Genomic DNA, 27381 nt, shown 5'->3' on the forward strand with positions numbered 1-27381 from the left:
TCCAGGGTAAACAACCCCAGCTCCTTCAGCTGCTCCTCCCAGGACTTGTACTCCAGAATCTTCACCATTGCCGTTCTCTGGACATGCTCCAGCCCCTCCTCAATGTTCCTCCTGAATTTAGGGGCCCAGAATTGGGCCCAGCACTCGAGGAGGTGCGGCACCACCTGGGGACACGGGGACAATCACTGCTCTTGTCCTGCTCGATCCCCACACTATTTCTGACTCACAGTGCTCTTTTCATCCGGTTTTCTTTACATGCATTTCCTGACAGACCAGCTGCTGTAATGGGGGTGATTCTACACTGCGAGCAGGCGGTGCAGGTCCAGCAGCGGCTACAAGGGGTGTGTTGAGGGAGAAGAGCGTCCCCGTGTGCGGGGTGCTGTGACTGCATGCGGCCTCAGGATCCGGTGACATCCTCCGCCATCCAGAGGGGCGGGAGCTCAGGGATGCGCTTCCTGCTTCCCGTGGCCCTTCCTCCACGGGGCGGAGCTGGCCGTGGGGTTCCGGGTCGGCCGGGAGCGCTGCCGCCTCTGCCGCTGCCGGGGCCGGGAGCGACGCCGAGCCACCGCCGCCATGAACCGCTTCTTCGGCAAGGCGAAGCCCAAGGCGCCCCCGCCCAGCCTCACCGACTGCATCGGGACGGTGAGTGCCCGYCCTGGGCACGCCGAGCGCTGGGCAGGGGCGGGAGCGGCGGGGATGGCCCTAGGGACGCGCACCTGTGCATAGGAGGGTGTGTTGAGTGTGGGGACATTGCTGTGCGGGGGCACTGTGTGTGCCCGTGTGTGTGTGTGTACATGGCAGGAGCACAGGATGGCTTGGGTTGGAGGGGGTTCTCAAAGATGACCCGGTTCCACACCGCTGCCATGGGCAGGGACACCTTCCACTAGAGCAGGTTGCTCATGGCCACACCCGGGCTGGCCTTGAGCGCTGGGATGTGCAGGGATACGCGGTGTGTTTTGGTGCTGCGTGTTTGTATGTCCGCATCCGCACACAGGAATGTACCTTTATGTGTCCGGACACCTGGACCTGCGTTTGTGTCCTGTGAGCAAGGAAGGCATGGCTCTCCTTACATCCTCATGGATGTTCTCAGCATTTCCAAATGAAAGCTTCCCTGATTGCAATAGCCATGGCAAGTTGTGGGCAGGAGCAAGAAAATCAGTCTCCCTGTCCAGTAATGAAGATTGTTCTGTCTCTTAGGGTTGAGTAGGGTTGCTGTAGGGTTGCTGCCAAAAGTGTGTGCAGATGGGCAGATAAGCAGCCCCAGACCAAGTAAGRAATACTCGGGAATCATGTGGCAAAACACTTTACAACTGTTGTTGTGTTGGCCTACCGGCAGAGAGGGTTAAGAAAATGTGTTAAGGTTTATCTTATAATTTCATAGACTTTTTATTATTTTAAAATTTATGAAGAAAACTATAGCATGGTTTTGCAGCTCTTTCTGTTCTGTAAGCTAATTTTAAGAAGTGAGAAAAGAAAACAGTGTTTATTGAGTATTTGTGTCAGYAAACAAAGAGCAGTAATGGTTGTGGTATAAATGTAGGTTAACTAARGCTAACCAAGCTTTGTCACTGGAACCTGACAACAAAAAGTTTCTGTGGAAAAAAATCACAGTTTTCCTCCCAGAGGATTTATATTGCTACACATTGAAGAGATCCTAGATTAACTGTCTAATACTTGTCACTGCTGCCTCCACCAACCTACACATCAGTCTCTTTTGTATGCTGCAGGCTGGTATGGGGAAGGAGAGAAGTGGTCATAATATTTGTTTTGGTACTTTATTTTACTGCCAAAGAATCTGTATTGCTTTTTAGCCKTATTAAGCTGAAACATAACTAAATATATTTAGTTAGAGCTAAATTGTGACTAAAGCATCTGATTGGAAATAGAATTGGCTTTCCCATTGTTGCCAGTAAACACTTTGGTGGATGACTTGAACTCCAGAATCCGTGTGAGATACTGTTATTAGTACTTGAATTTGCCATTTTGGCAGTATAAGTGAGAGAGAAGGCAGGAAGCTTTTGCTTCCTTCACAACAACTAACTCTTTATTAGTCTGTTAGGTTTTCCATTCTGCTTTTGCTAGTTCCAAGTTAATGTCCATTTTCTGATGATGAAGTAAATCAAAAGAAAGTTTAGATAGGTCTTTTTGTAAGAGCTTGTTCAATCCTAGTAGATTCTTGCTTGTACATAAAAGTGTAATTTAAACAGCTGATTTGATTGACAACACCAGGAATTTAATGGGTTTTTTTTTCTAAAAAAACCACTGCTGAACAAAGTTCTGATTCTCTTCTAGTTGTTTGTGATTGCACTGTCTGAAAGTTTGACTATGCTAGMCAGCAGATTAACCAAGAAGCAGGAGTTCAGGTTTATTTTATGCCTATGATGACTTCAGCAACAAGTGATGAGTTATAGAGTGGTTTTTAAAATATGAAGTGGAGAGCCTGTGCTGGTCAGCTGTTCAGAAAGGAAGGACTGGCTGCAAGCACACCCCTTAAGGGTGGGTCATCACAGGAAGTCTATAAACCACTGTGTTTTGATGCCTTTTAATTTCTGTGGATGCTATTACAATTTAAGACATCTCTGTATACTAGTAAGCATGGGGAGAAGCATGCTTTCTTGTAGAAGTTTGAACTTTATGAATTCACTTTTTGTGCCAAGTTMTGCAGTAATCAATCTGATTTGTGAAAGACTTGCTGTCTTTTCACAATAGTGGAGTCTCTAGGATAGGTTCTGTTAAAACTACAGACATGAGTAGATTTTTTATCTTAAATTACATGTGAATTATGAAGAAAGGTTGTGTGAAATATTAAAAACCTGTATTGTTTCTCTGCAACGTTAAATCCAACTTTTTGGAGGCTCAGGTAATGTTGCTTCTGGGGTGTTTTCTTWGACACATTGTGCTGTACCTTTTGAAAGAGTCAAATTGCGTTCTAAGATCTCTTACCATGTTACTTCAGTTGTAATTAGCCATTAAATGGCATTTAGGAAATGTATTTGGTGAGCAGTGATTAATGTAACATTTGTAAAAACATAAGACAATTCCTAGGCAGTAATCATTCCTATGTTTTGGATGTTCTTTCCTGTGTAGGCAAGTTTAGTTMTCTAAAATCCATTGCACTTAAAGGCAAGAGTTTTTTATGCTTTCTGGCAGAGTACAGTCAGATGACTCAAAGCTGTCATGAGGCYGGTAGGAGGAGGGATGCACCAGGAAGTGAAGCATTAATAGTGTYTTTGCTTTTTCTTCTTTGAAAAAACACTCTAAACTTAGGGTTTTTCAGAGTAGTAAACAGGAGCCATAGGAACAAAAGTCTTACAGTTGTAACAACAGTGTCACTATTCAGAATCACTTTCTTTTGTGTAGACTGGGKCCCTACTGTAGCAAGAAATGTTCCTGTGTGCCACGTTTGTGTTTAATAGACAGATGTTCTTCAAGTGCTAATACATAGTCTAGGTTTTTTTTATCTGTTAGATCCATTCTCCCCTCTTCTGTCCAGTCTCATTTTTAAAAGCTGAGGTCCTGTGTCATGTGTGTGAAATTTTTCTGTAGTTAATCAATGTAGGAGGCTCTGTCTCCAATGCTTAAAAGAATCATTATATAAATAAATCAAATAACTGTTTTTCCCCTGTGGAGACTGACACCAAAGATGTAGTTAGTTGATGAAGATCTTGAGGTGCTATGTTTTGAAGCTACAAGAGTTTTTAAATCACGAAGTTTTCTTTTTCTTGCTTGTAGTAAAATATTTGGCATAATAGAAAGCTTAATACATTTTTTTTTCAATGCCACCTGTGCCCAGGGACTTCAGTGTCTTGTGTGGAATGTTCRTATCAGATGTTCTGTTCAGGATGCCTCTGGTAAATGCATGTTGCTTTCATAGAGCAGGATTTTTAAAGGGTCATTGARACACTGAAATGAAAATCCACATAATTGTGCAGTTTAGCCGCACCATTAGCAAGGCAGAATTGTAAATTTGCACTGGTCAGTCTCATGCTATAATTGGAATGTCATTATAATCTAATCCCTAGAGAGACTCCTTGGAATGAGAAGTTAATAAGCTTTATTTTGTTGTTTCCAGAAGAATGCTGAGATAGTTCATGTTAAAAAGGCCTTTTTTGAATTTGTGTATGCTGTTAGAATTGCCTATACCYGTGCCTGGTTGTGTAATTGTCATCTTTAACCCTCTTATGCTGAAGAGTTAAAATACATCCCAAATGAGAGCTCTGTGGTRTGCCTACAGGATACACCTGGAATATTTCCATTCCAGTTTAGTCTGGCACTGTGTGTTACCAGAAATTCTTGAATGGAGACCTGACTTGATTGTATTTGCAAGGAAGCATCTCAAAATGATGAGAACATGTTGCAATGCAGAGTTTCCTGCAGTTTCAGAGTGTTGTTTCTTGTGCACCTTGTAGAAGTTCTTTCACTTGATTTTGGTTTTGGATTCTCTGCAAAATCTAAACTGGTTACAAAATCACTGAGTGAAGAAACAATTCAGTTAGAAGCACAACAAAACGGAGGCTGTTCTTTTTTATTGTCCAGTATCTGAATAAAACCATAATGAATGTTGTTTTCTTGTTTTCCCCCCTCATGTATTAAAGGTGGATAGCAGAGCGGAGTCAATTGACAAGAAAATTGCTAGGCTTGATGCAGAACTAGTGAAGTATAAGGATCAAATGAAGAAAATGAGAGAGGGACCTGCAAAGGTAAGAATCTTCTGTGGRATTTGAGCATGAGAGGATGTGACTCACACTTCTTGTCATGTGATTTAGCCAGTTCATCAGGTTCTTAAAACTGCATCTTGCCCTATGGATGAGATATAARATCCTGCAGGATTATTTTTATTAAACATGCATATTTGAACAGTGTTTTCATTGATTTTCATTTGTTCCAGAGTGTAATGTAATTCCTCCTKAAAAGCAACTTGTTTTCCTCCTTCCTTGCTAACTGAATTAAGTCTAGTAGACTTAATTAAGTCTAGTGGAGATGTTTTGTTTGTCATCCAAAATCAAAAGCTCCTCACTATACCTAAAGGGAGGAGGGCAACCCATTTTTTAAGCAGATGAACTAAGAATATAAAGTGTATCTGAAAAGAAACATATYTGATATAAACAGTATTGTTAAAGTACCTGTTGCAGTGTTATTTGATGCTGACCATTAAAACGTGTTAATGAAAGATAGTTCTGATGGACTGAGCTTGACATTTTTATTTTCCTTACTGAAAATGTAATTTTGAAAATAGAAACTGAAAGTATTTTCTACTAGCAGATTTGTGTGCTCTCTTGTTCTGTTAATCGTTAATGCAGTCCAAATGCTGAACATAACTATTGTTAAACTTCTGGCACTAGTAACTGAAGAATCTTTTGGAAAACTTGAACCCAAGGCATTAGGTTTAAACAGCATAATCAAGTGTAAATTCAGATTTTTTTTCTAATGTTACACTATTATGTCTTTCAGAATACAGTAAAGCAGAAAGCGTTGAGAGTGTTAAAGCAGAAGCGAATGTAAGTTGAAACCTTTTCAGTTTGTGGTTAATAAAAGCCAAAAGTATGTGGTTAATAGAAATGTTTTCTTTAAGGGGTGATGGCACACTTTCATTTCTCTTTCCAGTACTCTCCTGAGCATTCTTTAAAGAAAAATGCTGAMCAAGCCTTTCAGAAGCATCTCCTCACAGATTTCACATCAGCATATTTATGATACATATATCAGTATATAGATTTGGATTGGTACAAGATGACCTAAATCTGCTCAYTATTACAATTATGTCTWGTTCCTAAACTTCCTGAGAGATTGTCTCATTTAATGTTATTATTTGATTACTCTGAATTGTATACTTAATAACCTTACCCTGGTTTACTGGAAATTTACCTGTTTTCTATGGGCACCATTGAGGACTTAAACAGATGTAGTGCAGATGATTGTATCTATGCAAAAAAACCCAAAATGGACAGGATAGATGATCCTGTGGTCTGGTCTTGTCTTGTCTTGTCTAGTGTACTGTCTTGAAAGTGTCCAGCAACAGATCCAAAGGAAAGCATATGAGAACATGGCAAGTGTTCAGGAATGTTACATTGGAATATCTCATAGTCTGTGAACTGCAAATCTTAGAAGCTGCCTGAGCCAAAGCTCCTCTCATCTTGTATCTCATATCCCTCAGATGAATTGTTCCTTTATGGACTCACTCAATTWCTTGTTAAGTATTAGTGAACTCTTACTATCCAAAATATCATATGGCAAGGAATGCAATACCTTAGTTAGATATTGTTAGGAGAGGACTGCTTGATTTTTGGCTTTTTTTTCCTATTTTTTAACTATGCTGCCTGGTCATCTTCCTTGGTGGGAATACTGGCCTCCTCATAATAGGCTACTGTCATATCCATTGGTCATTTCTTTCTGATCTTGTGGAACAGTAATATATGCAGTCAGTTGTCCAGAAGGTTTTGCTTGTGGATCCTCCTTGTCTTTCAAATGTCCTGCTTTGCATGTTAGAAGGACTCATGGTTAAAATTTATACTTTTGTTCTTTGGCTTAACTTGACATAGTTTACATTCTTGAGTTGATACAAATTTAGCTTTGAGAAGGATGATTTCTGGAATTTTAAAGTGTCTCTTTTCTCTGTGGTTAGGGTAGYCTTTGGTACCCTATCCTCCCCCTCCTTCCTGCCCTGAAAAGCTCCAGTGTGGAGCCCTTGTGGTTTGGATAACCTGTCAACTCATCCATTCTCCTTACAACAGTAGTGAGCATGGCATGCATGTGTAGATAAGGTGATTAAACTTTTGCTGTGTCCTCACCTACTTTGTCAGTCCAGGCAAATACGGTGTTGCTGTCAGTTAAAACRAAGCTTAGTTCAGGAATAGCTTTGTCAGCTTGAAATACACAGAAATGCATAATGGTCAGATTTTATGAAGCTGTTTATTCTGCAATTGTGTTTAATAAATGAAAAAAAACCCAAATTTGTTCCTATCTTTAGACTACTGCGGCTGATTTTTCAACTCTTAAAAAATTAGGGAGTTTGTAGTAATAAATAGTGTGGTGTTTTAAAGCCATTATTTGTTTTTTTTTTTAATAGGTATGAACAACAGAGGGATAATCTGTCACAGCAGTCTTTTAATATGGAACAAGCTAATTACACTATTCAGGCACTGAAGGATACAAAGACAACGGTATCAGTTTATTAATCTCACRCTTGTTTTATTTGCTTAATCTGTGYTACATCAGATACAAGCATGATGTTTGACTTCTAGGTGGATGCAATGAAACTGGGGGTGAAAGAGATGAAGAAAGCTTACAAGCAAGTCAAGATTGATCAAATTGAGGTGAGTTTTTRTAATTTAAATTATTAAAGAACAAAATWAATGTTCTGAAATAGTGATRAGTGGACTACGTAACTTGAAAGTAAGATGACTRTTTTAATTCACATGCATTTGTCTTCCTTTTTTATGGAACCGCCATCATAATTCCTTCCTAATTTTTTTGGTGCTGCACAATCAGTTGCTGGCTTTAATGTACTTATTATTGTTTTCTTGCTGAGCTAATCTTTAATCTCTCCTTTCCTTTCCTTTGCACTTCAGCATCAGTGTTAGCGAATACTTCCTGATGTGTTTTTTTTTTCGTTCTTCTTGCTTCCCTCTCCTAGTAACATGCATATTAGTCCTTTACCTTTCTAAAACTAAAAAATCCACTAACCAGATGTCAGCAAGGCCTGGCCCTGACTTCAGAAAACACATAAAACCCCCCCATAAGATCTCTAAATATAATTTCAAATATGCTGCACTTAAGCTCTTATCCAATGCCAGTGCAGAATTCCTTTAAGTTCGGTTTTTCATACGGCCTGCATGGTAAACCTTTAGGCAAGTTATTTCTTCCTTACTTATATTCAAGTTCAGTGCCAATAAGTATGCTAATGTATTGTCTAAATTCTGCTGCGGCACAACTCAGGATAGTGCTTATTTTCCAGATGGTAGATTTAATTTGTCTAACTTTCATACCTTTTCTGCTTTTCAAGTACTCTTGTCCTGAATGTGTGTGTCTTGACTTGTTATTATTGCTGCTTGAAAAAATGGTTTATGCATTAAAAGAATTGAATGCTTTGTATATTGGAATTACTAAACAGAATTTGAAAATGATTCTTGCTTCAGGACATACAAGATCAAYTGGAAGATATGATGGAAGAAGCCAATGAAGTCCAGGAGGCATTGAGTCGTAGCTATGGAACACCAGAGATTGATGAAGATGATTTGGAAGCAGGTTAGGAAGGGGGAGGATGATTTTTTTTTTTTTATTACTGAGTATAAAAATCACCATACTGTCATACAGTGATTTTTAATTTCATTAATCAAATTATTTAAATGTGTTTTAAAAAGCCTTAACAGCTTCTTTTAAAACACTAAAGCTGCATTTCCTTTAAGAGCAGTAATGAGAGCGTGGAATAACCATGAGATGCCAATGGCAGGGAAGAAGGTTCTCTCCAGTGTGYGTGTGCATGTGTGTGAATTTCTGACTGATGACTAAGAGAGCCTGAATTTAATCATTCAATGTGAACCCTGAGTCTGTAAGAGCAGCTTTTCTCATGCAAAAGGGACTTCTTACACAATGTTTCAACCAGTACAATTAAATTTCAGAACTGGATGCATTAGGTGATGAGCTTTTAGCCGATGAAGATAATTCCTACTTAGATGAAGCYGCATCCGCTCCAGCAATTCCAGAGGTCACTCCTACAGACACAAAAAACAAAGTGAGTCCTTTGCTGTTTAACAGCAGATTATGTTTTTGTTCGTTTTGGATTAATTGGTTGCTTGATATTTGGGATCCTTAATATTTGGAACAAAAAAGCGTGTTTAATGTTTTATGTATTTTGGATGATAAATATAGAGAATTTGAGAATACAGTGTACTGAATGCTCTTAATTAAGTTTAAAAGGACTTGAATGACATTTTGTCACTCCTATCAAGTAGTGTCAGACTGCCAGTAAAACTAAGTGTACCATTACAGCTTTACTCTTAAAACCATAATAAAAGCTGTATGTTTGCTCATGGGGCTCTAATAGAGCTTTGTAGTAAGGAAGATCACAAGAACATGCTCTTGTTTTGATTCCAGCTGTCACACAGTGACAATTGCAGATGCAGACGCTTTATAGCAATTCAAAGGAAGCTTCTGTGAAATTATCTGGTCGGGGGAAGAGTTGTTAACCTGTCACTTTTTCTTTCCTACAGGATGGCGTATTGGTGGATGAATTTGGGTTGCCAAAGATCCCTGCAACATAAATGTTTCAAAAGCACAAAGGATACAATGAACTATACTTTTCAAATTGTATTAAGAATTTTTTTTTTATTTTAAATCCTGGAGAATTTGTCTTTCCAGTGTAACCTTAATATCACTACAGTCTAGAATGCAATATGAGTGGCTGGTGGTGTTCTTTGGAGAAAGTTCTACTACTGATCGTTCTTTTAGTGGAAAATTCATCACAGTTCCCTTCAGTGGAAGCAGTCAGTCTGATAGGTTTTGATTTCCGTGTCATATGGACAAAGTAAAACGTGAAGATTAGTGGTGGCTGTCGATAGCTGAGGTTTGACTTCGTATTGTTTCTCTTTCTTGAGACTAAGACTATGCGTTGCTGCTTGTTCTCTGTAAAATAGCTCCCTTATTACAACGCCTATTTGATAAAGAACTGAAAGCAATTTTTAAACTACTGCAGTCTTGAGACTTTTATGCGATTGTACTTGTAACCTCCTTGTAAACTGCTCGGGTTATCATTAACTTTATGTATTCTWTGGAGACATAAAATCACGTAGATTAGCAGATTCCTTTGTGTGGCGTTTTTGGCAGTGAATTCGGTCCGAGGAACGGGGCGGGGGGCAGGTTACAGCATCASGGGGTTTGCCAGAGGCGGAGCCTGGTTCGGGATGGGGAAGAAAAGCCCCGTGTTGGCCAGGCCTGGTTCAGCTGTGTCCGTGTGGAGCTGCTCGGCGGCGCCGCGGGAGGAGCCGCTCGGGAAAGCAGCATTCCCGTTTTCCTGCTGCGGAAGTGACGCGCTCCGGGCGCGCCCCGGCAGCGCCGCGCGCGGTTCCCTGTGGCGGGGCGAGATGGCGGCGCCCGGAGCCCCGGTCACCGTCACCGTCACYTACAGTAAGCGCCCGGGGCACGGGCAGCGGGCGGGGGGCGCATCTCTGGTCGCGGGGTTCCTCCCGGCCCTCCCCTGCCCCGCTGCCCGCCATCCCCGSCCGGGCTGGAGCATCACCGGGCGCTGCGGGGATCGCGGCCCGCGGCTGCACCGGCGGCGGGGGCGAACGGGGGYGGCCTCGGCGGGGCAAGGGGCGGCCCCCGCTCAGCCTGGGCTCCATCCCGGCTGATGCTCCTCATTGATCCCTTTACTGGCCGCGGCTTCCCAGTGTCTCCTCTAGCTGCATCGCAGGCGTAGGTGTGCTGTAAGGGTGACAGTAGGAGCAGGTGACAAGGCGGCTTTTGCTGGAGAGCGCAGAGCAGAGGTCGTCTGGTGGCGACGGGGATCAAGGGAGACTGGAGCATCTCTTAAAAGAAAGAGCTGAGAGTTCTGGGCCTATTCATCCTCGAGGAGAGATGACAGGGGGACCTCAATGATGTGTATAAATATCTGAAGGGGGGATGCCAAGAAATGGAGCCATGCTCTTCTCAGTGGTGCCAAACAATAGGACAAACAAGAGGYAGTGGGCAGAAACGGATGCACAGGAGGTTCCACCTGAATATGACAAAGAACTTTAGTGTGGGGATGACTCTGCTCTGGTGCAGGTTGCCCAGAGAAGTTGCGAAGTCTCCTTGCTGGAGATACTCAAGAATCATCTGACACAATCCCGTGCAGTGTGCTCTGAGATGACCTTGCTTGAGGAGGGCAGATGGACCAGATTACCCACTGTGGTCCCTTCAGCCTGACTCATTCTGTGATTCTGTTGTTTTGGTAATCTTCATTGAGATGAAATATATTGCTGAAGTCGGCACTTCATGTTAAAAGTGGGTGCTACCCAGGGGCTTTTTTCTGGTTTGTTGAAGAGGCTTGAATGTTTGCAGCTCCGAGCTGCAGGTCTGCCACAGACAGTATTTTCATCAGTAGGACAGGTGGGTGTGGACCTGATGGAACGAGTCACTCAAAGGCTAGCTGACATAGATGGGCTTCTTTCCCCCTCAAAAAGAAAAACAGGAGGAGGGAGAAGAAGGTGGAAGGGAAGATGGGCTCGTATCTGCAAATACAAAATATTACTGCAAAAGGGTGAGGAAGCTTGGACTCCACATCTTTAAAATAACATGGGAAACACCATGGTTAAATTTTGAAGTGTATCTAAGTGAGACAGGAGAARTGAAGACTATAGTAAGGTATTAAATCAAAAAAGTATTCTGCTGATTTTTGTTAGCAATACTTACTTGATTTTTATTGGATTCAAAAAAATTTGAATAATAAATTCTGCCTTTGTTCCTTTTGCAGTATTTTGTTGCATTCTTTCCATCTCTAGAGCTTATTGTTTATTTCTGCTTGCTCATTTGTGTTTTCAAATTGTGTTTGAAATTGTTTTGTTAAARTGCTTCCTTTATCACCTGGTAGTTTTGTTCAAGAGTCTTTGGTGAGGAATTTTGCAAAATAATCTGTTTGAATCATCATGATTCATGTGCTCACTGGTGCCTTCAGAGAGCTCAGTTTGATCTGAGGTGTTTTCATTTTGCAAAGATGTCAATAATTTAATGATACTGATATATTTATAATTCCAGCTTCTTGTTTGCCAACAGCCTTATTGTCTGAGAATGTTTTTGTCTTTCCARTTGTTTTCTTATCTGATAGTTACTTTGCTATTAATAAATAGCAAATAGATACCTTTCTTCACTATCTGTTTAATTTATATCTACAGCTGTCAGATTCTGTTTGCCACTTTGCATACAACATTTTTAGTAAAGTTTTGTATGCATGAGTGAAAGTTGGGAAAGATGGAAATTAAGTCTGAGAAATAGATTGACGGTAGACCCACAAGTGTAACTTGACAATTGCTAGTGTCCTGGCTAGAAATCAGGTGTCCAGCAAAGCCACTATGTCRCTCCCCTCCTCAGCTGGGCAGGGGACAGAAAATACCACAAAAGGTTTCACTCACCAGGTCATGGGTAAAACAGTCTTGACTTGGGGAAATGTAGTTTATTAGTATTCAAATCAGACTAGAATAATGAGAACTAAAAGAGAAAAAMCAACTTTCCCACTGAGCTTAGTATTCTTCCTGAATTCTCTTAACTCCTGCCTGAGCAGTGCAGGGGAATGGGGGCTGCGGCCAGTTCATTGCACTTTGTCTCTGCTGCTTGTTCCTCCTCAGGGGGAGGATTTCTCACACTCTTCCCCTGCTCCAGCGTGGGTTCCTTTCATGGATTGCACTCCTTCAGGAACAGACAGCTTCCATCTGAGTCCCCCACAGGGTAACAAGTCACGACAGCAAACCTGCTCCAGGGTGGGCTCCTTTCTCGATGGATCTGCAACTCCCTGCAGGACCCTGCTCCAGCACAGGCTTCCCACAGGGTCACAGCCTCCTCTCAGGCATCCACCTTCTCTGGCATGGGATCTTCCATGAGCTGCAAGTGGATCTCTGCCTCCACAGGCTGCAGGAGCACAGCTGCTTCACCACAGCCTTTACCATGGGCTGCAGAGGAATCTCAGCTCTGGCACCTGGAGCAACTCCTGCTCCTTCTTCTGTGCTGACCTTGCTGTCTGCAGGCTGTTTCTCTCACATGTTCTCATTTCTCTCTGTGGCTGTAGTTGCTGATGCCCAGGTTTGTTTTGCCCCCCTTGATAACTTGGTTATTGCAGAGGTGTTCCCACCGTAGCTGATGGCGAGCAGCAGGTCCATCCTGGAGCCAGCTGGCGTTGGCTCTGTTGGACGTAGGGAAAGCTTCTAGCAKCTTCTCACAGAAACCATCCCTGTAGCCCCTCGGTACCAAAACCTTGCCAYGCAAACCCAATACAACAAGAAAATTAATGGACCTGTTTTATTAAAATGTATTCAGGCTTTTTTTTTWAAAAAAAAAAAGCATTTTGGAATTTTGCAGTAGTGATTAGTTCAAATTAGTTTTGTAATTTACTGAAACAAGCTGATAAACTCTGATATCAGTCCTAACTCGTGACATGTTATTTTTTATGGTGATTTTACTCTGCTGTGAATTTACAGTAAAGCTTGTTTACAGTCTGCCCTAAGTGGTACTCATAATTTGTAATTAAACTGGTTCTATGGTTAGACAAACTTCATCTGTTCTTTTCTTCAGTTAATGTTCGTATTTTTTCACCTGCTTACCAGCAGAGCCCTTATACAAAGCAGTTGTAGATATCAAAATGACCTTTTGAAGTATATTGAGGTTGTGTTTTGTATCTGTTTTTTTTTTTTCTTTTTACACCAAAACAGTGGTAAGAGTGGCTATTTATGGAAGATATTTCGGCGAGAGGGGCATAATGTGATTTTAAGCTTAAAATTGTCCTGGAATTAACAAGTTTTGTTAGATCTTTAACTTGTCATGAGACTGTGGAAGGCTGGAGTATTTTAAAATTAATGTTTCTAGCACTCTTCTTTGTAAAAGACATGTGCACTTGAAATTAGTGGTGTGACAATTGTTTTCCTTCTGGTATCTGTTCTTTCTTCCTGCAGAGTGAAAAATGCCTGTTTTGATTTCTCTTGCAGCCAGCGGTGCTTGATTCCTGTGGGCGCTTCCAGATTGACAGACCTTAAGTGTGTGGGAGCAGAGGGTTGTAGAAAGGGTCTGTTGAAAAGCAGAGATTAATAAGCACACTCCATTTTTTTCTTATGAACTGCCTTGTGTTTGCATACAAGTAATCTTAGGGAGTCTGAATGGAATGCTCTGTATGTGGAAGGTGACAGATAAGCTGAGAGTTTTCCAAGTGGTTATGTCTGCTTATCAGTAGTATRTGGGGAGAAATACATATCTGAGAATCCTCTCTGGCTGGTGGTGGAGTCGAAACAGGGTAGACAGTGATTGCTTGTTTTTAATGTTTGAGGAGTAGGGAGCGAAGGAAGTGATAAATTATCTCAGATACTAAAGACTYAYGACATTCAAAGTTCTTGTAAGTTGGAAATGGGATACATTTAAAAGGTTTGGGTTTTCATGCTTTAGCTTGTGGTATATCTGGACACCATCTGTACTCTTAAAAAGAGACAGGTAATAATATTTAGCAGGAGCATTATGCCAGTAAAATACACCCAATCAAACTCTTCAGGTTAATGCAGTGTAAAACAAAATTTTCAGCTGAGATCAGTCTCTTGAAGATGACGGAAGTACACTAGAATCATTTGGTTAAAAATGATGATTCTACATGAGAACCTGTGATTTGAGAACTTTCTGCATTAATGGTAGTAAATATTTAGAAATAGATTCCCTGTAATATTTTCTAGGTTACAATAAGTATTGCTGTTCCTCTGTTTTTCTGGTAGGTAATGAAAAACACAGTATTCAAGTTGCTTCTCAGCAAGAAGATGGTGAACCTACACTACAAGACATGGCTGTACTTATAGAACAAGTCACTGGAGTTCCAGTTCCTTTTCAGAAACTGATATACAAAGGTAACTTATGAATCTGTAATGTTTCTTACGGATCATAAGCTTTCATCTTAGTTGCTTTCAGGTGTTCATATCTTGAATGTCTTCAAAAAGACATTCTTATGCCACTAACTGTACTTTAACGGGTTTTTTCCTCTCTTGTTCTTCATTTAGGAAAGTCACTGAAAGAATTGGAACAGCCATTATCAGCACTTGGTGTTAAGAATGGTTGCAAAGTCATGTTGATTGGGAAAAGGGTAAGCATTGCCTTTGGACCTTTTTTTCCCTTTCAAACTATCATAATTTTTGTCAGTAAGTCAGCTTCTGAACACAGAAACAAGCTGCAGCATTAACCTAATTTTATATACCTATTCACAAAGCTGAGTTGAGTCTCATGCTGCAAATAACTGCACTTTGTACTTTTCTGCAATTGCACTATTGACTGGCTTCTGATTTACATTATTGACAAGACTCTGCCTAATCTGTGTTTAGTGCTCATGAACCTTCTRTGCACTGATGACCTTATCTGCTCATCTTATTTTTCTGGTTCATAAAATACTTCCTCAGCTGCAGCTACTGAGTCTTGATCATTTGGGTTATTTCTTGTGAAATGACCTGTGGCTGGCACTGGCTTTGCCAAGTAGAGGATGAGGTTATAAGCTTGTCATGTAAATGTTACCTATACTTTAAAATGAAAAGTTAACAAAAAGAAAAAAAAGCACTTTCCCTTTTCCCTTCAAAATAATCTCATTTAATGCATTTAYATACATTGCTGTTTTAACTGAATTTGTAATTAAGCTTTGGAAGAAGYTTATTTGGTAGATATTGAAATATGGAAAGAATAGCCACAGTGTAGTGTGTATTTTAAACCAACAGAGCCTTTATGTCTGTATCACCACTGCTGCTGCTTTTTAGCTGCATTGTATCTGTATTTGTTCCTTAGTTGTGAATTTTGTACTTTTGAATACACAGAATAGTCCAGAAGAAGAGGCTGAATTAAAGAAGTTAAAAGATCTGGAGAAATCAGTGGAGCAAATAGCTAATAAGTTAGAGGATGTTAATAAAGAGCTCACAAGTATCCAGAAGGTATGCCAGTTTTGTATCACTTTATATCTTTGCAAARCACTTTTGTAGGTATATCTATTTAAAAACCCAAACAAAATAGTTTGAAGGTTTTGAGTAGTCAGTAATAGACTGCCTCTCCTAAATGTATAAGTGTCAGTAATAATTCTTAGTGAATTCTGAATGCCATATATGAGTTTGCAAAATAGAGACATGGCACTGTTTGGAAAAAGGTAAATATTGTTTCATATGGGATAGGTTATATTCTTTATATCTGGAAAAAACATGAAGAGTTCTCTCAAAGTCCAAAGAACAATGTCTATTACTTGTTTATCATTTAAGTAAACCTATCAGATCTTATATTTACCATGTTAAGAATTGATAAAATGCAGAAGAATACAGATTAAGATTGGAGTCCCTATTATGCTTGAAAATACAGAAATAGTAAAAGGTATTTTCTGCTTCTGTGGATTGCCAGATTTTCTAAAAATAGTATTGTGTAGGGTATTGGATAACTTTGCTTTTTCTTCAGGGATTTTTAGCAAAGGATCTCCAAGCAGAAGCACTGAAACAGCTGGACAAGAGGATAAAAGGAATTGCAGAGCAGTTCATGAAAACCCTTGAACAGATTGATGCCATTGTAAGTAACTAACCACAGAAGAGGGTCAAATCCCAACAGAAACTTTCTGTGAAGACTGTATCTTACAGTTTATTTGATATATTAATGTACTAAAAAATACTTTGGCTTTGAAAATTAATCAGTTAATCCCTTTGCTATTTTTTACTTTAATATGCGATACTTGTCCATATCTGTCTCCAAAAGACTGCTTGGCAGCCTTGGCAACTTTGGATATTATTTCTTCTCTTTCCAAATGGTGCCATTAATGCCTGTGTGTGAATTCCCATTCTACAGAAGAGCTTTAATTGGGGCAGCTGACTATTCAGACTACATGAAAATGATGTCCTTTGCCCAAGCTTTGCACTTTTAGTTTGTCTTGGCAAACTTTCACGGTAACAGTAAAGGTCTGGGAAAAAAAAAACAGACAGTGAGATACACTTCATATTCTATACAACATAGGAACAAGGAGGTCCTGCAGAATGAAGGATTTTCTCGTCAGTCACATGTGGACTGACAGTACTTTAATTTGAGATATCTGCAGAGTGAGGTCTGGATACTTCCTTTGGAAAGTACTGAGGCATAACAAAGTGCTTCGCAGTCATCAGTGGATCACAACCTTAACATTACATTTCCAGAGTATAATATACGTCTTCCTGAATCATGTAGCTGAGAGGAATAACAGTAGAAGATTTGAGAAGACTTAGAAGCTAGTGRCTGTGTTTAGATTTAGGAAATAATGGAGTCCCTGTGCCTCTGTTTTGTTTCTTGTGAAAGTGGAACAGCCAGAGCTCAAACTAGTTATAATTAGTGTCTTTGAAAATTTGTAATAATTGTTTGTGACTTTGTCATACAAGAGCCTATGACACAGAAAAGCCTCCTTTTTCTCTTTTTTCAAAGAAATAAGAGAGTTTTCATTAGCAGTGATTGAAGCAACATTGCACTTACTTGTTTCTTTTAATGGACAATTCTGCTGTGAGATGTTTCATGGAAACTGGACGTGTGAAATGTTGCTGRTGGAATACATGTAGGTGGGTGGAACCTTTACATAAAATGTAGGAGTTCAGTGTGCTGGTATTATATGAGAACAGGCCACTGACTTASTGAGGGGGTACTTAGTTGTACAGTAGTAGTGCAGTATGCAGAGGTACAGAATGGTAATGAGGGGTGTGTATGAACAACAAATGGGTTCCACTSGAGTAAAAAATGGCAAATAGAAATGCAAAGCAGTGAAGCATAATGCTCACAGAAATATTTTATCTGTATTGTAGAGTTGGTTATAAAAAGGATTCTTTTTGGTAGCCAAGTAAAAAGCAAGTTCTGACAAGTTTATTGAATGCTGTTGACTATGCAGAGGTGCAGTGGACAGAGTCAATGGCATGTTAAACATGTCAGAGGGGAAAAATGTGACTGAGTGAGAAGAATGGATGATGCCTTGTAGAAGTGGAACATACCAGCAAGCTCACACTATAAATGTTCTAGTTTTTTGATTTGGCAGAATCATCACAGCTCATTAAAGTATCTCAGCTCCTGTGTGTTATTTGGATCACTCAAAACTACACAGCTTGATACAAAAAGAGATTGGCTGGTTAAAGAAAGCTAAGGGTAGAGAAGTCTGGATATTATTTCCTCTCTTCTCTAGGAGTATCTTACTTGTAGCAGACAAGCTCATTTATTAGAGAAGCTGAGTTTGGAACTAAATATTCATTTTAACTAGACACTGTGTGTTTGACAACTTTGAACTTAAGGGGCTTGAGAAGTGGAGAAGTCAGTTTATAGTCATACAGTAGTGTGAGAGAAAAAATACAGTGTTGTAACTGCAAGAGGTGTGAAAGAAAAGTCTTGAAGGGATGCTTTTGACTAGAATAGCTGTAACTTAAAGATTGTAATATGAATCTGTTTAAACAACTATATATATAAACCAACAAATATATATATATATAAACAACAAATACTGCTTTCACTGTATTGTGATATTGTGTATTTCACTGTATTATTGTAATATTGTGACACAGTCAGACATTGCYATAAGCCACAGATCTCTGAAGTTTTCTTCAGGAGGAATGCAATTGAGTCTTGCTTAACAATTGAAGATTTGTGTGTGAACATCAGCAGAAGTGCTGTTTATTTCATCAGTTAAAACATTTTGGTCCGGGAATAGAAGTCAAAATACACTACTTATTACAAATCTCAGTGAGAAGAACACAGGAAATGYTTTACTTGGTCATCTGGCACAGGTTTTTAAATATCTTACAAGCTTTTTCAAAAAAGAAATTTTTTTGTAGATCAGTAGGAAAATTTAAATCCACAGTCAGACAGTATGTACTTGAAAACCAGCTCTAATTTGTATGAACACTTTCACCAGTACTGCAATCTGCACGTTCACTTTGTCCTCATTATGGTCTCCTATTAAATGGCAGATTTTTTAATCTAGAAAGGCAAWATTGCAGAGAACAGATTGTTCTAACAACTGAAAAAAGCTTTCTCTTCTGACGTACCAGTCACTGATTTTGTTAACGTAAGTTCATGACAAATCTGTCAAATTGCATCTACCAGTAATGAGGTGTTYGATTATCAGTACTGAGGTATTGATAGTGTTACTGACTCATAGCTGTGCTCTGGWAGCTCATCCTCCTTTCTTGAGGATTTTTTGTTGTTAAAGTTCCTCTGTAAAATTTACTTAGATAACCATGCTGTTCTGATGAAATCTAACKGTCTCCTTGACTCTGCTATACTTCTCATTGGGTAAATCAATAYCTAATTAAAATTTCAAGGATTAAAAGAAAGAAATACTCTGAAAAAAACCATCATTGTGCCTGTAACAAACATTTTCCAGATTTCTGGGGAATTTTTCTGCTTACAACAAAATGAGAACTTATTACTAAACTTCTGAATTTATGTGGATCAGTAAAAATATTATAAGCATTTCTTACTATAATTCCTTAATCTCTCAGCATGAATTGTAAACATGAAATCAAAAAAAGTACATGAGGAAGGTACTTCTAAAGCTCAAGGAGCATTGTCAGGTGAGAAGGAAGGTTTTTTCCAACCTTCTCACATGAAAGGGGAGATGTTCTCCAACTCTTCCTTGTCTGATTTGTGTGTCAGTGTCCCACGTGACTGTTATGAAGACCCTTCCCTGAGCATTGCTGCTGGATTGGAGGGCTGTTTGACTGGTGTGCTTGGGGTCACATGTAAACAGAAGGGTCTCCTCCTGGGCTTTCACACCTTTACTTGGTCTGTTCGTGCCCCAGGCAACATTCAGGGACAAACACCAACAGCGTAAGAGGGACTCCTTCCTGGGTATCCACAGTCAAATATGTTACTGCTGCCAGGGACTGTTAGTGCCCTTGAAGGACTCACTCTAACAGTTTWTGGAATAACACTCGTATAGAAAACTGTTCCCCCTCTTGCAAGGATTTGGACAGGCCCTGGCCGTGGTGTTTCCTGTCCTCCCTCTCTTTAGGCCCCCTTAGAATGCAYTGTGTGTGGGAAGTCGGGCATGCKGACAGTATTCCATCCAGGGAGTAGCAACTGCATTTTCTCCCTATAATTTTCCATATTGTTATAGCTGGGTTGGCAACTTTCCACCCTGCTCCATCCTCCATTTCATCCCCCCATAGCAGGTGTGATGACTACAGTTTCTGTAACTTTCCAGTCAATAATAASTGCACAATAAAATACTATTTGTTCATTTGGATTTTTCAGTGAAGCTAATGAAAAAGCTTTTTGTTAGATGGATGGAGCGTCAATAAAAATCTTTTTTTGCAACTGAATAGCATTGGTGCTATGTGTAGCAGAGTGATTTTTTTTTTTTTTTTTTTTTTTTTTTTTATTAGGTAACAATTCCAAACTATTTCTCACTGTTACTGCAGGTGACATTCAGTGTGGAAGACTGCCTGTGTTAATAATTTGGTTCTGATAAGATAGCCATAAATAATGAATTTTACTGGTTTGCTTTTGTTTATTGATTGACTACGCTGCTATAAAGTAGATTTAGGCATCAGACATTAGGTACTGGGAACTGTGGTTTACGAACCAAAAGAGGAGAACAAAAAGACAGGGTGGCAACACTAAAATGAAAAATTGTTACTGGAAGCAGTCCCAGAACAAATGGAACTTGAGCGGAGCTTTAGGTGGTGTTCTGTGGCAAGGGAAGTGACTTTATTAACAAATCAGCTGTGCGAGGGGAAAGAAGTTATAAGAGAATTTGTGTTCTGTAAGAAGTAGCACTCAGAGAGGAATGCTGGGTTCTTAGGTGCAAGAACACTCAAGAACAGAGAGGATCTAGAGTCAGGAAAATGCACACATTTATTATAATGTAAACAGTGATTGGTTTTGAGGATTTCTAGTATAAAACACGAGTGCTGTGCAAAYGTAAGATGAGTCTTTGAGGCTGTAGTATGTGAGTGCCTGCAGTGCCTGTGAGTCCATCTTGCCAGTTTATCACAGAATACTTAGGGTTGGAAGGAACATTTAGTGGCCATCTGCTCCAACCTCCTGCAATGCCATCTCATGACTCCATGGATTCATGGATTTGTCCTAGCAAGTTTCAGTAATGGAAACTAGGTTGTAGCTTTCTACTCCAGCCCTCATGCTATTGGGAGACAGGAGGGAAAACATGAAATACCTCAGAGGAGTTAAGGAGTGAGTGTTCCTGTAGGAAGGTGACACAGCTGACAGCYCAGTTGGAGTGCCTCACACCAGCCACAGAGCATGAGCAACAAATGGGAGGAGTAGAAACCATTTGCAGAACAATAAAATAAAGGAGAACCTTTTTTTTTTTTGGTTTTTGGTTTTTACAAAAGTTATATATCTAGACCTCCCAACAGGGCTCAGGTTCTRGCTGAAATTAGTGTAGAGAAACCTCTATTCTTGATCTGGAGTTAGGGTGGAAAATAAAAGGTGTGCTAGTGAGAAACTCTCAAGATTTTTATRCATCTTCACCAGTGAAAGAGCAGTGTTTCTAAGAATGTTCACATAAACTTTATATTATGATAGTCATCTATATGGGTGTTTTACCTGTTTAAAAAACTTTCATAAACCTGAACACCATTCCCCAGCAACACCCCAGTTTCACATAGCTCAAAAAAGACAAAGCATATCACATTTGCTAGAATGACATACATGAATATAATGAGGGGTAGGAGTAGAGGAAGTGATGCAGTTTGAATTAAATTAAAAGCTGACAGTATGTAGCACTTCACATCTGTTGCCTTGCATGACTGGACTGCAGAGATGATCAGATGTACTGCTTAGACTGGCAATGTCTGCACTACTGATGATACATTCTAATGATGGCAAGTGCTTGAGTTAATKTATTTGTAAGAAATATGTTCATGGTATGATCTCTAAAAAAATCCTGAAGATGAAGCTTGGCAGAACGGTTAACACAYACCACAGTAGAAAAAGCAGTGTGTATAGTCTATTGCTGTATATTCTCTACAGACACAAGGTAGATTTGCTAGCTCAGTTTTTTGCAGTCAACGTGCTGCATCCCTGACTTTTTAATGACTTTTTCTTACATATTCTTTCTTGTGTAATCATCCTCACTGAGCACGCATGGTATTTTCAGGATGCCTGTTCAGAGGATTCTTTAGTAATTTCAGTTTTTACTGTAAATGTAACATGTTAATTTCAACATTAAGTTGCATCAACTTGTTTATTTTTTACTGCAGAATCTGCCTGAGAATTTCAGTGATTGCAAACTGAAGAAGAAGGGATTGGTGAAGAGGGTTCAGGTAAGTTTTTTCGGTTTGTTTTTGGTGTTTTTATTTTCCTTTTTTTTCCCATTAATGCTGGGCACTTGTATACGTAGAGTTTGTGAAAATGAACTGTTCAGATTTTTTTCAGTGTTTGTTCTTACACTGGCATTTCTTATAAGCTYCCTTTGAGAGGTATCTAACAGATTKATAATACAGCACAACAGCACACAAAAATACAGTTTTTCATATTTCATGCTGTTTTAAGATAATGTTTGCTRTTTACATTAGTGGTTAGTCTTATGGCTGCCTGAAGATGTGAAGTAATTCTGATAACTTGTAAAGACAACAGGATTGATCATTCCTTCTTTTTTGGATCTTGGTGGACTGGARTAATGACTGAGGTCTGAGCACAAGGATGCAGTCARCTRWAACTCCTGTTGACCTACTCCTGACWGTGCCAAATGTGTTCTTTGGAAAATTTAGCTTCTGTTACAATACACCAACTTCCTGTGGAGAGCAGGTCTTTAAGATGTGTACAGAAGAGCAGCTGTGCTGGAGATGGAGGGTTTCATTGCTTTGCTGTTGTATGATGCTTCTGAATTCCTAGGTATTGTTTCCTTAGAGACCTTGAATTGAAGGCTTGTTAATAAATACTGGAATTCAGTACTAATATTGCTCAATATTAATACTAGCTCCCTCCACTCAAACATATATAAATGAATGGTAATACTACTTGTATTACTGTTTTTATTTTATTGTGCTAACATTAGTCCCAGGTTTGGCTTCTAAAAATTGTTTGTGGAAGTACCTTGCATTCATATATAGAGTTTGAATCATTTTGTCTTTTACTGTAACCTTATTAAATACTTCCCATTGATTAGGAACCATAGGTTCGGAACCCTTTGAGGACTGCAGAAGAATCCGAAGAGGTTTCAGACCAGAGCAGTCCACAACAATTTGTTTTTCCAGGGCAAGAACAAGAAAACAGTGGCAAATTATGCTTATTACTCTTAAGTGTTCATGAAAGCAAGGGGAGCTATTGACTGCCTTCTACTGCTGGCAGTCAGACATCTTCCAGGATGGGGAGATAAATATAAAACAGYTGCAGCCAGCAACTGCAGTTGTTACCACCTTTACTTTTTCATCACTCAAGTTTTTATAGACAGGAATTTGTGAGAGCTCAAGGGATTGGCTGTAAACAGATGATTCAGAGATGGCTGGGGAACATTCTCCTGGTACAACAGCTGGCTGCTCTAGAAGGAAGGTGGTTTCTTAGTGTTATTTTAATGTAAATAATCTGGTTTGACTGTCAGAGTCTGGTGCAGACATAGCAAAAAAACAAATGCAAGACATGAACAGCTAATGGGAGAATCTTCTCAGAAAGTCCATTGTACTTGCATAACTTGGGATTGACATAAAACAGTTTATTGGTATAAAGTGCTGGCGTGTTTTGCTGTGTAYAGGATGAGCAAAATGACCAGGGGTTGCTGGCTCCTACTTGCTCTCTGTGTGTTTCTCTTCTTGTGAGAACTCTGTGTGTTGCTCTTCTTGTGAGAACTTGTTGGCAGGTTCTAAGAAAGCTGAAGGTGCTGTGGACTGCCCTTTTTGGACAGGAGCCTTCTGTCTTTTGAGGAACACCAGCTGATAAAGATGAGGGTTCAGTGGTGCCTTGTAGTCTTAAGAAATAGAAAAGGTCTTGGTTTATTGAAGGCTTGTTTTAGATTTGACTTAGCAGGTTTGTCCTTCCCATGCTTGGCCTCTGAAGTATGTGTTTTATAAAGGAGCTTAAAAGTCGCATTCCAGACTGAAGCACTAACCTATCTGAAACTTTATTTTTCTTACTGTTGTTTATGAACTTGGGATCCACTGAAAGCACTGTGGTGCCAGGACTGGTGAGGATGAGCAGCCATGCTACTGCCTTATCCAATGTCAGGTTTCTGTTGGATTCGGGGTAAATGCAGGTGTGGATAAGTTATTATCAAACTAATTGGAAAGTGGTTGTTGAGTTGAAATCTCTAAATTAATGATAGAAATGGCTGGTTCAGTTCTTCAGAAGCACCTCCCACTGCCAAACTGTGTWTCCAATAACATTTCTTTATTTCTTATTCTCAGGTTTTTCTTGCCCAGTGTGATACCATTGAAGGGAATATTGGTCAAGAAATGGACMAGCTACAGTCAAAGAATTTGGCACTGGCAGAATGAGGCATCRCCTTACATAATTAGGAAACATAATTGCTCTATGAGCAAGAAGAAAAGTTTGCTCTTTGTTTTGGAGCACATATCCAGCTTCCTTTTTTTTTTTATTTTTCCCAAAGCCCAGTCTGTTAGACTGGTACCAGTCAATCATTTCTTGCTGGTTGTCTTGTTTGCCGCTTGGTTAGAACTATTATTTTGAAAAGAATATTCTTCCTAAAGAATGGCAGAATTAATCTTTGTGATAAATTGTGTATCTTAWGGATGATAAGATAGTTTAGTTAACTAAGTTATAAAGTTTCAATGGTGGGCAAATTTATCTGATACATCTTTGAATTTATTTACAGCTCAAATCAAAGAAGGTCTATAATTGTACAAGTGCCRTAAGTTGCAGTTGTAGGACTTCACCTTGATTGAAAAAGGCAAACTGAGACAACATCTGGGAAAGTTCAACATYCTAGTAGACAGTTCAGAGCAATAAAAAAACCCAATGCATTTGTATCTACTTAATGTTTGTATGCATTTATAAATATAAGAAAGCTTGACTATAAGGGAGTCGTACCTATTTTAGCCTTAAATTGTCATAATAAATGGAATGTACTGTAACATGTATGGTACTTAATTTTGAGTGGTGCTTTAAGTTGTTACTGAGCTCCTTGATAACAGACGTATGTTTTTTACATAGATTTCTGATGTACTGTGGTTTTTATAGATTATTCGTATTTTTATTATTTGTGTTGTGTCTTGAGTTATGGTAAGAAATGGAATTACTCATGCTGCTTAAATACCAAGGGTTCAGTTCAAGCAAGGTATAACTAAGGAGCTATTTTGAAAGGGTTTTTTTATACTTCTTTCTGATTTTACTGAATTCATGATGCTATATTTAATGGAAAAATGGAGTGATTACTTCCAGTATGTTAAGGCAATCAATGAATTTTTRTAACATGTTGCAAAGAGACACAGCTTTATTTTAGCAGTGCCATCTGTGTGAGGGTTATGACTGTTTCTCRCAGTCACATATGTGCGGTGCTTAACCTTGTCTCTTAGGTGAGAAATGAGCTTTTGCAGGAGACAGTAACTTTGAGTGGGTGCAGCCAACTCKGCAATCCTTGGTCAGAGGCTCTGACCAGAATGTGGAGAATATCAGCCTGCAGGTAACATAAATGTATAGGAGCTTTTTCACTGATGCTCCTCGTTGGGAGGTCAGCCAGACACGCTGACAAAGCAGGGACTGGCAAGGAGCCTCTTTCTGTGCAAGAAATAAAACTCTTTCATCCCAAATGAGTCAGGCTAYGAATGTTTAGAACTGGCCCTTAGGTAGTGAGCCTATATCCATGTTTTAAGGTTAGCTGTCCTTTCAAGATGAAAATAGGAAATGTATGTAAAAAGATCTTAACTTCTAATAAGTTATAAAGCTTAAATAGTACCTAAAGTGTTATTAYTCCAGTATTGTCTTTGATATTTGTAATTGGAGGAATATTTTTTTGGTGAAAAATGCCATTGAACAAATGAAGTGATAGCCGAGCATTAGGAAGAGTCAATTGTATTCTAAAAATGCTGGTTGACCATACCAAGATTTGAGTTGCCTTGTTTTTTGCTGTTMACCAGTTACTCCAAGCTTATATTTTTCCCTTACGGAATTCTCTTATCAGAATCTGTGGAGGATTTAATGGTCTAAACTCCTAGGAACTTTATCTATCAAGTTAGGAAATGGTATGGTAGGACAGTGGAAGTTTTTTCCTAGGCTAACTAGTCCAGTCATTCYGCATTTTCCCAGCACTTTAAGGTTAAGAGGAGGAAGCGTTGGTTGTACTAATTTTTATGAAGCCCTGCTTAGCCTGTGACTGCTTCTGGACCAGATTAAGCTGACTCTTAAACTACCAGCAACACTTGTCTAATTCAGGGAATGCAAAATCAACCACTTTCCTGAGATGGAAAGGATCCTCACTCTCCCCAGTGTAGGTTCTCCAATGCCTTGAGCTTTCACAGGTGCATGTACAATRAGCAAGCATCCTGCTGTGCCCATGGAGAGAACTGGGAGCTGCACTCGTGGCTGTGTCCATTTCTGCTGCTCCTGTGTAGTTCTCTCTCTTGGGTGAAAACACTTAGAGGCAGACATCGTCTTCCTGCACTCTTTCCCAGAAACCGCTGCTTCCTGAGATGTGCTTGTGTGAGTACATCCTCAGCCTGTCTCAGAGCAATCTGGATTAACTTTAGGAYGTTCCATAGCAGATCTTTTCATGATCTGGTACTTTGAGGCAAAGAGAGCAATGGTGAACCTCTCCCACCAGMACATCTGTATTCAGCAGAGGGGGTGTCCTGAGTCAAACTTACCTTGCAGTACTAAGTGGTTCAGTTTCTAGGATGAAAGTATGTATGTGAGGACCAACTTCTGCAGTATAAATTTTTTTTGTCTTCCAAATATAAAATTGAGTTGATTTGTTTTGGAAAGCAGATGGTTGTATTTAGAGTCATCCAAGACATTCTAGAGTGAATTGACTTTTATACTTAGTTTTGGAGAGAGGAATCCTAAACAATTTTTTGTCATAATAGCCTTAAATTCAGTAAAAGCGAGTGTCTTGTGCTTTTGAAAAGTGCAGCAGACSACAATTGTGGGAGGAGGGGGAAGGAAGAGAAGATTTTAAATATTCTTCAGAATTTGTAAATATAAATAATCAAGCTTAAGCTATAGTSTCATGATTCTGTAGTGCAGGTGTACTGTGATACCTGTTTTGCTACTGAATTATTTCCTCAGCCCAAACATCTACCATGATCATGTCGAAAGAGAAGTTACTCCCTTTTGCCTTAGTTGCACTTATCCCATYGTCTTCCTCCGGTTGCTGTGTTGCTCTGGCTGTGTTTACATATCTTGGACTTGCCGTCCTGGCAAAATGTACCACAGGGTTTGTCTTTTATCAGAATGGAAATCGAATTGCACACTCCCTTAGCCCTTTTCTCTCCCAGATCCCATGGGCGGGTGTGAGATGAACCMAACCCGACATTCAGGGAACTGTGGAGTTTGGAGCCATGGGATGGGTTGCTCTCTGGAAACAGCACAAAGTTTTAGTGGCATCCTCTGTGACCAAGTCCTCTGGAAGGTAATGTTGCTGTRAGCCCGGAGCAACACTTTCTGACTTCTAATGGACACTCATGGTTTGGAGTGGACTACTTGACACCGTGGAAGTTGGCACTAGATTATTTTTTTGTTAACTTACGTTATTGTACTACGATAAATGAAAAGATAAAAATAAAAGAAAGTTCTCTGCTC

General features: G+C 39.6%; 2 protein-coding genes across 2 annotated transcripts; both read left to right on the top strand.

Annotated features, from left to right (window-relative positions):
* Window positions 1-476: 476 nt before the first annotated feature.
* CHMP5 (charged multivesicular body protein 5) lies at window positions 477-9792 on the top strand. Its single transcript, XM_057381890.1, has 8 exons — window positions 477-642; window positions 4596-4700; window positions 5452-5498; window positions 7064-7157; window positions 7239-7310; window positions 8133-8241; window positions 8616-8728; window positions 9207-9792. Exons 1-8 carry the CDS (start codon window positions 574-576, stop codon window positions 9255-9257), a joined length of 660 nt encoding a protein of 219 aa, XP_057237873.1. The 5' UTR covers window positions 477-573; the 3' UTR covers window positions 9258-9792.
* A 51-nt stretch (window positions 9793-9843) lies between these two features.
* Window positions 9844-27381, top strand: BAG1 (BAG cochaperone 1). Its single transcript, XM_057381889.1, has 7 exons — window positions 9844-10119; window positions 14433-14561; window positions 14712-14794; window positions 15510-15623; window positions 16132-16239; window positions 21894-21956; window positions 24033-27381. The coding sequence occupies exons 1-7, from the start codon at window positions 9897-9899 to the stop codon at window positions 24120-24122; spliced, it is 810 nt and encodes a 269-aa protein (XP_057237872.1). The 5' UTR covers window positions 9844-9896; the 3' UTR covers window positions 24123-27381.

The sequence above is a fragment of the Malurus melanocephalus genome, unplaced genomic scaffold (assembly GCF_030028575.1).
Source record: "Malurus melanocephalus ecotype Western Australia unplaced genomic scaffold, MMel_1.1 scaffold_539, whole genome shotgun sequence".
Taxonomy (NCBI): Eukaryota; Metazoa; Chordata; class Aves; order Passeriformes; family Maluridae; genus Malurus; species Malurus melanocephalus.